Raw genomic sequence first — 14212 nt, 5'->3', positions numbered from 1 at the left:
TTTGTCTACATTACAAATCTAATCTAGTCTTCTTTTATTTAGGACCTACATCATACCCCTTTTATGAAATCATTCTTGGCCGACTTATTTTAATCACTTCTGTTCTCTTTTCTTTTTCAATGGTATTAAATAGACAGGATCTTGTTAAGATATATCAACATTTATAAAATAGACGCATACACAATTTTAACATTATAAGGTCATAACTATGCTCTAATAACTAGTCTCGTAAGAATATTAGTTAGCAATTACCTTATTTTGATAGTATATATCTTTAGCTTTTGATTTACTATGCAACTAGTACATACATTACTAGGAATTATTGATAATTACAAAATAAAACCATATATATTTACAAGCAAAAATTAAAACCATGGCACTGTTTATTTTCTACAGGGCACCCTCCTCTTTTTGGGTCAGAACACGACACCCTCCTTAAAGGGACCAGAATCACGCAAGAGTTTCATAACAAGCTTCATCTGTAGACAGAAAATATTACAATATGTAAACCATTTAAGAATAGTATGAACATGGATGGCAATAATGTCGAGAAAAGGAAAATGCTTAACAGTGAAAATCCTTCAAAGATGGAAGGATATGACCCTACCTATATTTTAAGACTCCCCGCCTTTTTCACAAACAAGAGCAACACATCCTAGTACTTAGAAATATCCACACCTCTATTTCTCTACCATCTCTTTTCCACCCACTTTCTCTTCCTATCTCTTCTTTCCCTAGCAGACCACATATTATACCTCTCTCATTTCTTTTTCTCTCTAGTGTTGTTTGAGTGTGAATAAAAACTTATTGCAGCTTGGCTTTAATGATTGAATAAGTGTTTATTCACACTCAACTCACACTTACACCAATGAAGATAATGAAGAAATGAGAAATATGGTAGGTGATATGATATGAAAAGATGAGAAAGATAAGAAGAGAAATTGAGTGTAAATGAGATGGAAGAGAAAGAGGAGTGTTAATGAATCAAAACCCTTCATGATTACGGAGTAATCCTACTAGATAAAATAGCGTGTTTTACAACAACATTACATATGATTGCCAAGTAATATATCTATTTGATGATAAAAAATGATTTACAATTGATATTAGCACAAGAGTGACCATAGAAGGATGAGGAACGAAGTATAAATCTTTGGCGCATGTACAAAGAATTTACTATTGCTGACAATTCATCATACCTGAGAAGATTCACGAAGCAAAAAATCTTCGATAGCATTCCTAAATTCGTCATCAATAAGGTAATGGCAGCTATATGTTGTCACAGGAAGATATCCACGCTGAATCTTATGTTCACCCTGAGCTCCAGCTTCTACTGTTTTAAGGTTGAGTTCAATAGCTGCTTCAATTGCCTATGATATCAAGACAAACCATAAATATATAATGTTTATCTCGACTAAATAAGAGATCTTTTATGCAGATTATAGAAAAGAGATTGAATTATTCTCTTCCTTTTTCTTAAGTTATTCTCTCCAACCATAAATCCAAAACCTAGCAAAAATGGAAATAGTCATCTAAACTTAAAAAAAATAATGATGAGTGTGAACCTGGTAATAACATGCTTCAAAATGCAAACTTGGATAGTAGGTTTGTGGCCGACAACCCCATAGGCGTCCAAACAAAGTATCTCCTCCAATAAGATTTAGGGCACCTGCAACAAGTTCATCATCTTCTTGAGCAACAACAAGCAGTACCTGATCTCCCATTTTTGACCCCATCTCATGAAAAAAATCCCTTGTCAGGTAAGGAGTACCCCATCTGTCAATAGACAAACAGCCATTCTAAATATAGAAACTACAACTATTCCCTTATCATCAAATAAAATTCTTGTCACAATATGATGGTTCAATTAGGATAACATACTTGTTATCAGTTGTGTTCCTGTAAAAACTGTAGAAGGAATCCCAGTGCCTTGCCTACCAATTAAAAAATGCATCACTTTAAGTTATTAGGTTGCATAAAAGAATCAAAACCTAGAAGTTTTCTGATAAGAACTCAGAATAGAATTTTGATTTAAAAGACTATTATTCAATTAAAAGAGTTCCAAGAGCTGTTACAGAGATAAAAGAAAGTCCAGAGGCTGAGCTCCTCAGCGAAAAAATATCCCCTGCCCAGCTAGAAGCCTAAAAAACTCCAATAATCTATGGCCGGAAACAAGAACCCTGAGCCTAGTTTGAAAGGCTTAGGTCGACACTCTAATAAGTTGGTTTTGTATCTAGTCGTCGTGACCACTCTCATTATCTACTCCACATATTTACCTGTTCAAATGTCCTTGCAAGCAACTGAGTGCAACACATTTTTTCTGAGTCTCAGCTCGCAGATGCTCTCACTAAGCCCCTGTCCTACTGTCGGTTCCTTGATCTTCGCAGGAAGCTCAATGTGAATGATCTCCCTTCACGTCACAATTAAGCTTGAGGGGGAGTATTGAATAACATGAACACAATGTACCCAATGTAGAATATTGCAACTCTATTAGTCTGTTGTAGTTAGTTAGGGTATTCACTTCAAGACAATTATTTTCTTAGATGGTAGTTAAAATCATTCTGGGATGAAGGTACAAAGTCTAGCTTCTGTGGTGGACATAATCTATTGTGGGATTTTACACTGGATTTATAATATTACCCAACATGAATCATTTTTGTCATAAATGTATCCAAACATAATTTTAACTTCTTTTTACCATGATCAATTTTGTCAAAATCAATTATGACAGTGCTGATTCAATTCAAACACGCAATCACACACTCAATTGTAGACACCAGCGGTCTAACATATTTCTTCTCTTTCTCTACCCACCCTCTCTCATTCTAATACTAAATCTCTCTTAATAGTTTAACTTATAGTTTTTCTAGGCCTTTCTCTACCTCTAAATATTTGACTATACTCTATCTCCTCTGTCTAGTCAAGTTTGTCTTCTCCATGCATATCCTATATTATAGAAAGATAAATTCCACTGTATATTATGCAATTAAATCGTCAGGAGGATACAAAGTAAATGCAAATGCAAAGAACCTTTATTTCATAACCCCGGAGCCGTTTCATAATCAAGTTCTGCTCTCCAATCTGCAGATAAAGAAATCAAGTGATTAGTGGGGATAAAACTGTGAGGTCAACTGCATTGGTGACACTTAAAATCCGGAATCATTTGACGAGTGCACAAAGAAAAGAAAGCACTGTTGTAATAAATTTTGATTATGCTATCACAAATTGATGAAGGATAAAACCAATTATTGACAAATAGAAAGAAAAAAGAACACTGGATATAACTCTATGGCCAGTTGAAAACATCTGCATGTATGAATAAACATACCAACCTTTTTGCGCTCTTGACGTATATTTTTTCTTTTACTTTGCTTCATGTCCATCAGGAACTCATCAAAACTGGAAGCATAAAAGGATTAGGACATACATGACAAACAGAAAAAGAATAAGAAGAACAATTACAGATCATATGAGCTGCTGCATTATGGTATTATAGGCTTCACATTATAATCTACCAAACAGATAAAGAAAGCAAATGAGTATTGTTATCAATCGCATGACTACATGCATAATAGAAGACTCTATAAGTAAAAAGCCAATGTTTCATGATGCTTAGCCTCGTCATTATACAATTGTTAATCAACTAATTTGACACTGCTTGCTAGCAAGCATCTCTTGTAGGAATGGTTTGTCAATTAGGGGGAAAACTCAATTCTACCTAACAAAAAAAATCATACATAAGATTTGAATTTCCATTAAATGATTCCTCACAGCCTCATCCCAGCAGCAATAAAAGAGATGCTAGAAAAGTGAAGCAAGTAGCAGCAACTATTTGAATGTAACACAAAAGATGCATGGTATTGGTAGGTAATTGAAGATATGACTAACTTTTTGTAGTTACGGTTTTTCCAGTGGTACTGCATTCCAATCCTGGGCAGGAAACCTTTTTGAGCGAATTTGTGCCACTCAGTTTCAGAGGGAAAAGTAACATGTAGTGATGAAAGCTGAGACTGTGAAAAGACAAGACATGAAGTGAGATTAGATTTAAATTTTAGGGAAGAGATGAGACAGTAAAGTAAAGTAAAATGAAAATGGTACCTTGGCAGTGAGATCTTTCATCGCAGAGACTATGATATCAAAAACATGATCTTTGAAAGAGGTGTTGCGAAGTAAGATCCTTGGACCGGTTACAGGTGTGAAGGGTACACAAGATTGTAACTTTGGGTAATAAGCAGAACCATAAGAATAGTATGCATTAGCCCAAGAATGATCAAAAACAAATTCACCATAAGAATGGGTTTTAAGGTAGAGTGGGACAACAGCGAGGATGTTGTTGGTTTCATCCTTAGCAACGATGTGGTGTGGCTTCCAACCAGTTTCCTTGACTGCACAACCAGAATCCTCTAAGGTTGAGAAGAAAGCATGGGAGAGGAATGGATTGAACTTTTCAGGACCAGTAGCATCGAGAGCACAAGCATCCCATTGTGTGGCCGGAACCTCAGAGATTGAAGAAACAAATGAAACTGTTATCACTTTGGAATTTGTTGAAGTTGAATTCAAAGTGAAAGTGAATTGGTGTTGGTGTGTTGTTGAGAATGAGATGGAGTTTCTATTCCCATTATTCGCATTCCCAGATCCCCAAAACAGCGCGTTGATTCTAGATGCAACTGCAGTTGGCTTCTCCTTCTTGACGATGAATGGCGGCGTCTCCCTCTCCCTGCGACCCACAAACGGCGATGTCCATCTCACTGTCACTGCTGCTGCCATCCCAATATCTTTGGGAAGGGAGGGACGCTCCTTTGCCACGTTGCAAACTTATGCAAACCTCTGCTTCCATAATATTCATCGCTCACTTCTTCACACTTCCTATCTCAAAAAATGCTCCAATCTTATTACAAAACAAGTAATTTGTCAATTCAATCACACAATCTAAAACCCATTTTTGTAAAATTGGTGATTTTTAGTAGGGACTAAATTGCAAACGTTTGTCATGTTCAGTGACTAATTTGTCTAACGTTTGTTATGTCAACATTTAACAGCTACGTCATCTTCGTTAGTTGACTAAAACTGACATATGGACTAACTTGACTGGCGTCTTCCACTTTCAGGAACGGCATAATAGATTTTTAAAATTTAGGGACGAAATTGACAGCGAGTGATACATTCAAGAACCAAAGTGAGTATTTACCATAGAATGGAATATGGATGGAAGTACAAGTTATGAATTTTGAAAAATACATTTGTTGGCTCATGCAACCGTTTTCCAACTAAGTTGGGACATATGTCAAAAAAATAAAAATATTATCTTATTTTGTGGCATACTAATGAAATTTTACCATCTCAATTAAAAAAGTACCAATAACATTATAAATGTATATCCATATATTTTTAACTCACATATTATATTTTCATTGGTTGTGACATGAAATGAGGCATTATTGAGATCTCAATCCCTTGAAATAGAAACTCTTCAAATTTTGAAATAAAAATAAGAGATTAATTATTATGCAATGAAAGTGTAATTTTTTTATAAAGTCTTCATCAATTTATCATGTGTTAGTCAAATTTAAATTTTCAAATATTTAAATGGGGAAATGAAGAAATTTAATTATATATATATAATTCTTTTAATAAACCTTGGTAAATAGCTTTAGTAATTTAGTGAGTTCTAATACAAACCCATAATAAATGAATTTAAACTTTGTTGGTTTTTTTTTCTTTCCCATGTAAAAAAAACATTGTTGGTTTTGTTGTTTTTTTTTTTGCATGTGAATTTGTAAGCAAAGCATGATTTATCTCGTTATGTTGATTTATTTCATTATGTTGTGTTATAAAGTATTGCGGAATTGTACATTTATTCTTTTTTAGAGTTAAATGATTTCAATTCATCATGAAAACTTGAAGGTCTGATGTAAAAAGAGGGGCTCAAAACCTTTACGGATTAGAAAATAAAAAGTCCACCAAAACAATACCCAACACCGATCCTACCCAAAATCAACCTATAAAAACTGCACAAAAAGAATGCTCCCAAAGCTAAGAAATAACCAAACAAGCCAACCTCACTCAAATACTAAGAAGAAAATATCGTCCTTGTAAGACCCAAGTTTTTAAGCTTAGAATAAGTGGAAGAGATTTCCATTTACGATTAGGTTTGATGTATCGGGAAGGAAAACCTGAACAAGAGTTTATCGAAAGGAATAAATTTATGAAGGAGAAAGTTCAGGAAAAGTCTAAGGATTGTATCAAGGACAATAAAAGTTATAGCACGATCGATATACGCTCAAACCTAGGGCAGAAACCCTAGAAAATAGCTAGTTTACGCTTAAAGTCACGATGGAAACTAATTCCAAAAATCTTCAGAGAAATGTTAGAACTTCTCTTTTTCCATATATAACAATCGTTTCGAGGCGAAACTCTAGGATCTACGAACGTCCGATTCCAATCATCGGAAGTTTGCCGAAACTGAAACCCTGGTATTTCAAAACCCTAGAATCAACCGACGATGAAGACTTTTTCTATCCGGAGCTTCAAATGAAGATTCTACACGCGAACACCCATTTCTCTTGATGATTTCAATCTTTCTTCAGAAGGAAGTTTTCTATTCCGACAATCACTGCAAAAAGTAACTTATCGGGTAAAATAGTTTTTACACCGACTTTGCATTAGTCACTTAAAATACAAGGAGACCTCTGTTGAGTTTTGGTATTATGTCGCCAAAACCTATCTTAGAATTCATGGAGAATGAAGCCGGAAATATCGGAATCGCGAAACTTTCATTTTCCCGCGTTTTGCCAACCTCTATATATAGCATTAAAAACAAGCCTCGAAAACCAAAAATCATACCGATCTTTCTTTGAAGAATTAGAAGATTCAGCGGGGAGAATATCGTGTCTAAAACACGTTGGAATCAGTAGGAAGAATCGGAAATCACTCTCATATTTTTATCTTAACTCTATGAGCTAAATCCTCCGATATCTAAACAAATCTGTACCGGTTTACAAAATATCTTATCAAAATATCTGTTCATACTTATCCAATCTTGATAAATATCTATTCATACTTATCCAATCTTGATAAATATCTATTCATACTTATCCGATCCTTGATAAATATCTTCCATTTCATTCCCTATATATATGTTGAAGCTTGAAACAAAAACCTCACAAAACACACACACACAACCCGCGGCCAAGAGGAGAGGAGGAGAAGAAGATTTTCTTGATTTCTTGCTTGATCGTTGATCCGACAGTTGCTACTTCAAGGTGTCGAGGTATAGTCACTAATCCTTACCTCTGATCGTCTTTTCCATAGCTTTTCTCTATACTTTTATGAGCTCAAAGTTTTGAGGTTTTTGGAAAATTGTCCAAATAGCTTGATTTCTCTGTCTAAACATCTTCCCTACGTGCCCCAGAGCACTTCTGTCGGATTAGTTTTTCCGTAATGTCGCCGGAATCAATTTCTGCTTAAAATACCCATTTTTAAGCAAAGTCTCAACCTTTGGGCTGAAAACTATCGCCTTAGCTTAGTGCTAGTAGGATTAGTTGTCATAAACGTCGTTGGTGACGTCCCCATCCAATTTGCATTTTGAGATTTCAGTTTTGAAGTTCTGAGTTAAAATATGGACCAAAATACCCCTGCGACAGTTTTCGATCCGATAATTTTTCCGAGTTTAGAATACCCTTAGTTACGGCTAATAATAACCTAGGAACCAAGTTTGATCGAAGAAAAATCGAACCACCTAATTACCTAAAGTGGCCGAGCACCCTAAAGGGGGAGGAGGAAAATTCCTTTTTCAAAAACTTGTCCTTTCGCGCTAGATTATCGTACCTCGGAGTACATACTACTTCATGTAACCTTAGTGAGTATTGATAGCTTAGTTTTCGATAGATTTTGATAGAATTCTGTGGTTTTTACTCTAAAGGTTCTTTTGAGGAATTTCCCGAAGAACAAGGAACTTTGTGGATTCGAGGAGGGAGATTGTGAAGGAAAGGTTGAGGAGCAAGCTGGAGAATCTACAGGTGAGGGCTACTCTCTGAATTACTAGATAATGTTTTAGGTGTCGACGAATTCGACTTGATTTATGTGTTATGCACTTAATTGCTAAATGTCTGAAATGATTTCTGAGGCTTCGGCCGAGCTTGTTGATTTCATGATGCCTTGATTGTAAGATCAAGTTTTGATCTAGTAGTACAACTCTATGTTTTGATGATTACAAGTTAACCTTTTGATATGAACAATTGTGGTACTCTAACGTGTTTTTCTGAGTGTGCTATTTACAGGCTCTGACCCTGACTCAATTTCACACAAATCAGAAGCACTGTGTATAAAGGGTAACCCAAGCAACGCTTTCGCATTCACCATGTTCAGTATGAACAGTGGAAAAGCTTCAGAAGATCTGAAGCTATACAAACTCTGATGAGGACTCAGTCGCTAGAAGCTCTGATGATCCAGAAGTTCTGACAACCAAGAAACACTGAAGGTTCAGATGTTCCGATGGTGTAGAAGACTCTGAAGATCCAGAAGCTGAATAGTGGAAACTCTGAAGTCCAGAAGCAAGAAACTCTGAAGGCCATGTTCTTCCCTCTGAGTTCAGAATCAGAAGATACAATGGTCAGAGGATCTGTGCTTTCCCTCTGACTCTGATCAACCTGCTTCACAAGTTCCAATACGAAGCATTCCTCTGATCAGAAGTCTCCTAGGTTAAAAGGTCAAGTCGCTATCCAAGTACAAAAGCAAGTGTACCTTCCTGACGACCTACCTAACGTTCTCAGCCACAGCAGAAGCTGGATTTTCCAGAACTGCCCTCCAACGGTAGCATTTCCATGCAACGCTCAACCCTAATCCTTGGAGTATATATAGAGGCTGAAGATTGAAAGAAGCGGCTAGAAGAAGAAGAAGAAAAAAAATATACAAGAAGCAATACACACGCGCAAGACATATTCTAAGCTTTCTTTTATCTTGTAATTTATTTTAGTTTACACTCAGCTTATTCAGAAGCAAACCCTTGTAAACACCAACCTCAAACAGTTGTTTGATTTTCCTTTAGGAGATCAAGGTTGATCGGATCCTAGAGAAGACTAAGAGAGTGAATCTTAGTGTGAGCTAAGTCAGTGTAATTGTTAGTCACTTGTAGGTTTCAAGTGCAGTTGTAACTCTTACCTGATTAGTGGATTGCCTTCATTCTAAGAAGGAAGAAATCACCTTAACGGGTGGACTGGAGTAGCTTGAGTGATTTATCAAGTGAACCAGGATAAAATCCTTGTGTGCTTTTCTATCTCTATCTTTTGCACTTAGTTCTCGAAAAGATTTGTTAAAATCTTTAAGGTGGTAGTTTTTGTACTGAAAACGTTATTCAAACCCCCCCTTTCTACCGTTTTTCATACCTTCAATTGGTATCAGAGCGCAAGTTCTGATTACCACACCTAACAGTGTTCAGTGATCCGGGCCGGTGTGAAAAACAATGGCTGCCACCACCAGTGAAACTCAAAGAGATGGTTACAACGCAAAGCCTCCTATGTTCGATGGTCAAAGGTTCGAATATTGGAAAGATAGACTGGAAAGTTTCTTTCTGGGTTTCGATGCAGATCTCTGGGATATTATTGTGGATGGCTATGAGCGTCCAGTTGATGCAGATGGCAAAAAGATCCCAAGGTCAGAGATGTCTGCAGATCAAAAGAAGCTGTACTCACAACATCATAAAGCAAGAGCAATTCTTCTAAGTGCTATCTCCTATGAGGAGTACCAGAAGATTACAGATCGTGAGTTTGCTAAAGGCATTTTTGATTCTCTGAAGATGTCTCATGAAGGAAACAAGAAAGTCAAAGAATCAAAGGCATTGTCTTTGATCCAAAAGTATGAATCCTTCATCATGGAGCCAAATGAGTCCATTGAAGAAATGTTCTCCAGATTTCAACTGCTTGTAGCTGGCATACGTCCTCTCAACAAGAGCTACACAACAAAAGATCACGTCATAAGGGTCATCAGGTGTCTTCCTGAAAGTTGGATGCCTTTGGTGACTTCAATAGAGCTCACGAGAGATGTTGAGAATATGAGTTTAGAAGAACTCATCAGCATTTTGAAATGCCATGAGCTGAAGCGCTCAGAGATGCAAGATCTGAGGAAAAAGTCCATAGCCTTGAAATCCAAATCTGAAAAGGCTAAGGTTGAGAAGTCAAAGGCTCTTCAAGCTGAAGAAGAAGAATCTGAAGAAGCATCAGAAGATTCTGATGAAGATGAGCTGACTCTGATCTCCAAGAGACTCAACCGCATCTGGAAGCACAGGCAGAGCAAGTTCAAAGGCTCTGGAAAGGCAAGAGGAAAGTCTGAATCCTCAGGTCAGAAGAAGTCATCAATCAAGGAAGTCACTTGCTTTGAGTGCAAAGAATCAGGGCACTACAAAAGTGACTGTCCAAAATTGAAGAAGGACAAGAAGCCAAAGAAGCACTTCAAGACCAAGAAGAGTCTGATGGTGACATTCGATGAATCAGAGTCAGAGGATGTTGACTCTGATGGTGAAGTCCAAGGACTCATGGCTATTGTCAAAGACAAAGGAACAGAGTCAAAGGAAGCTGTTGACTCTGACTCAGAATCAGAAGGAGATCCAGACTCTGACGATGAAAATGAGGTATTTGCTTCCTTCTCTACCTCTGAACTGAAACATGCTTTGTCTGATATCATGGATAAGTATAACTCCTTGTTGTCTAAGCATAAGAAGCTGAAAAAGAACTTATCTGCTGTTTCTAAAACTCCTTCTGAACATGAGAAAATCATATCTGATTTGAAAAATGATAACCATGCTTTAGTTAATTCTAACTCTGTGCTTAAGAATCAAATTGCAAAGTTAGAAGAAGTTATTGCCTGCGATGCCTCTGATAGTAAGCATGAATCTAAGTATGAAAAATCTTTTCAAAGATTCCTGGCTAAAAGCGTAGATAGAAGCTTAATGGCTTCAATGATCTATGGTGTAAGCAGAAATGGAATGCATGGCATTGGCTATTCTAAACCAATTAGAAATGAGCCTTCTGTGTCTAAAGCTAAATCCTTGTATGAATGCTTTGTTCCCTCTGGTACCATATTGCCTGATTCTGTACCTGCTGAAGTTGCTAAAAACCCTCTTAAAAAGGGATCTTTCTCTATGACTAAATATCATGCAAATATTCCTTTAAAATATCATGTTGAGACACCCAAGGTGATCAGAACCCTTGGGGTAACTAACAAAAGAGGACCCAGAAAGTGGGTACCTAAGGACAAGATTATCTATGTTGCAGATATCCTTGATAGCTCCACTAAAACACCAATCATGGTATCTGGACAGTGGATGCTCGCGTCACATGACGGGAGAAAAGCGTATGTTCCGAGAGCTGAAACTTAAGCCTGGAGGCGAAGTTGGCTTTGGAGGAAATGAAAAGGGTAAAATTATTGGTACTGGTACTATTTGTGTAGATAGTAGTCCATGCATTGATAATGTTTTATTGGTAGACGGCTTAACACATAACTTATTGTCTATAAGTCAATTAGCTGACAAGGGTTATGATGTTATATTCAATCAAAAGTCCTGCCGGGCTGTAAGTCAGATCGATGGCTCTGTTCTGTTTAACAGCAAGAGGAAGAACAACATTTATAAGATCAGATTATCTGAGTTGGAGGCTCAGAATGTGAAGTGCCTTCTGTCTGTTAATGAAGAGCAGTGGGTATGGCATAGACGGTTAGGGCATGCCAGTATGAGAAAGATTTCTCAGCTGAGCAAGCTAAACCTTGTCAGGGGCTTACCCAATCTGAAGTTCGCTTCAGACGCTCTTTGTGAAGCATGTCAGAAAGGCAAATTCACAAAAGTCCCTTTCAAGGCAAAGAATGTTGTCTCAACCTCAAGGCCGTTAGAACTTCTGCATATCGACCTGTTTGGACCAGTGAAAACTGAGTCTATAGGTGGCAAGAGATATGGGATGGTTATCGTTGATGACTATAGCCGCTGGACATGGGTAAAGTTTCTAACCCGCAAGGATGAGTCTCATGCTGTGTTCTCTACCTTCATTGCTCAAGTGCAAAACGAGAAGGCTTGTAGAATTGTGCGTGTCAGAAGTGACCATGGTGGAGAGTTTGAGAATGACAAGTTTGAGAGTCTGTTTGATTCCTATGGAATTACACATGATTTCTCTTGTCCCAGAACTCCTCAACAAAATGGTGTTGTTGAGAGGAAGAATAGAACTCTTCAGGAGATGGCTAGAACCATGCTCCAAGAAACTGGCATGGCTAAGCACTTTTGGGCAGAGGCAGTAAATACAGCATGTTACATTCAGAACAGAATCTCTGTGAGACCAATTCTGAAAAAGACTCCTTATGAATTGTGGAAGAACATAAAACCCAACATTTCTTATTTTCATCCTTTTGGCTGTGTTTGTTATGTTCTCAATACTAAGGATAGATTGCATAAATTTGATGCTAAATCTTCTAAGTGTCTATTACTTGGTTATTCTGATAGATCTAAAGGTTTTAGATTTTATAATACTGATGCTAAGACTATTGAAGAATCTATTCATGTTAGATTTGATGATAAGCTTGACTCTGACCAGTCAAAGCTAGTTGAAAAGTTTGCAGATTTAAGCATTAATGTTTCTGACAAAGGCAAAGCTCCAGAGGAAGTTGAGCCAGAGGAAGATGAACCAGAGGAAGAAGCTGGTCCCTCTAACTCACAAACTCTGAAGAAGAGCAGAATCACTGCAGCTCATCCTAAGGAATTGATTCTGGGCAACAAAGATGAACCAGTCAGAACCAGATCTGCCTTCAGACCCTCTGAAGAGACCTTGCTGAGTCTGAAAGGATTGGTGTCCTTAATTGAACCCAAGTCCATAGATGAAGCTCTTCAGGACAAGGATTGGATTCTGGCCATGGAAGAAGAATTGAATCAATTCTCCAAGAACGATGTTTGGAGCTTAGTGAAGAAGCCTGAGAATGTCCATGTTATTGGAACGAAATGGGTATTCAGAAACAAGCTAAATGAGAAAGGAGATGTAGTCAGAAACAAGGCAAGGCTAGTTGCTCAAGGCTACAGCCAGCAGGAAGGAATAGACTACACTGAAACATTTGCTCCAGTAGCAAGACTGGAAGCAATCAGACTATTGATTTCTTTCTCAGTAAATCACAACATAGTTCTACATCAGATGGACGTAAAGAGTGCCTTCCTAAATGGTTATATCTCAGAGGAAGTCTATGTTCATCAACCCCCAGGTTTTGAAGATGAAAAGAAACCAGACCATGTGTTCAAATTGAAGAAATCACTCTACGGTCTGAAGCAAGCTCCCAGAGCATGGTATGAGAGACTTAGCTCATTCCTTCTGGAGAATGAGTTTGTAAGGGGTAAAGTAGATACAACTCTCTTTTGCAAGACTTATAAAGATGATATCTTAATTGTGCAAATTTATGTTGATGATATTATATTTGGTTCTGCTAATCAATCTCTATGCAAAGAATTTTCTGAGATGATGCAGGCTGAATTTGAGATGAGTATGATGGGAGAATTAAAGTACTTTCTGGGAATACAAGTTGATCAAACACCAGAAGGAACATATATCCATCAGAGCAAGTACACTAAGGAACTTCTGAAGAAGTTCAATATGCTGGAATCTACAGTGGCCAAGACTCCAATGCATCCAACATGCATTCTGGAAAAAGAAGATATAAGTGGTAAAGTATGTCAGAAGCTCTATCGTGGCATGATAGGTTCACTTCTGTACTTAACTGCATCTAGGCCAGACATACTATTTAGTGTTCATTTATGTGCTCGTTTCCAATCAGATCCAAGGGAAACCCACTTAACTGCTGTTAAGAGGATCCTAAGGTATCTGAAAGGCACCACTAACCTTGGCTTGATGTATAAGAAAACATCAGAGTATAAGCTTTCAGGTTATTGTGATGCTGATTATGCTGGAGATAGAACAGAGAGAAAAAGTACTTCTGGAAATTGTCAATTTCTGGGAAGCAATCTAGTCTCATGGGCAAGCAAGAGGCAATCAACCATTGCTCTATCAACTGCAGAGGCAGAATATATCTCAGCAGCAATATGCAGCACTCAGATGCTCTGGATGAAACATCAGCTGGAGGATTATCAGATCCTTGAGAGCAATATCCCAATCTATTGTGATAACACTGCTGCAATTTCGTTGAGCAAGAATCCTATCTTGCATTCAAGGGCAAAGCACATTGAGGTAAAGTATCA

General features: G+C 37.4%; 1 protein-coding gene across 1 annotated transcript; it reads right to left on the bottom strand.

The window, feature by feature from the left end:
• Positions 1-162: 162 nt before the first annotated feature.
• LOC130711746 (uncharacterized) lies at positions 163-4842 on the bottom strand. The gene is made up of 8 exons (XM_057561466.1): positions 4099-4842; positions 3889-4010; positions 3333-3399; positions 3031-3081; positions 1882-1934; positions 1566-1776; positions 1200-1370; positions 163-479 (listed from the first exon to the last, which is right to left on the bottom strand). The coding sequence occupies exons 1-8, from the start codon at positions 4765-4767 to the stop codon at positions 417-419; spliced, it is 1407 nt and encodes a 468-aa protein (XP_057417449.1). The 5' UTR covers positions 4768-4842; the 3' UTR covers positions 163-416.
• Between the last annotated feature and the right edge of the window lie 9370 nt (positions 4843-14212).

This window comes from Lotus japonicus, chromosome 4 (assembly GCF_012489685.1).
Source record: "Lotus japonicus ecotype B-129 chromosome 4, LjGifu_v1.2".
Lineage (NCBI taxonomy): Eukaryota > Viridiplantae > Streptophyta > Magnoliopsida > Fabales > Fabaceae > Lotus > Lotus japonicus.
Note: the sequence above shows the minus strand (reverse complement) of the source record. Positions and strands in the feature narration are given on the sequence as shown.

What these genes read in the sequence shown, in the direction of transcription:
- LOC130711746 (XM_057561466.1), bottom strand. Translation starts at nt 4,767, where the DNA reads ATGGCAGCAGCAGTGACAGTGAGATGGACATCGCCGTTTGTGGGTCGC. An exon ending in TGAAAGATCTCACTGCCAAG is followed by an intron (nt 4,011 to 4,098) that starts GTACCATTTTCA and finishes GTCTTTTCACAG; the next exon opens with TCTCAGCTTTCATCACTACA. An exon ending in TCCGGGGTTATGAAATAAAG is followed by an intron (nt 1,935 to 3,030) that starts GTTCTTTGCATT and finishes TTTAATTGGTAG; the next exon opens with GCAAGGCACTGGGATTCCTT.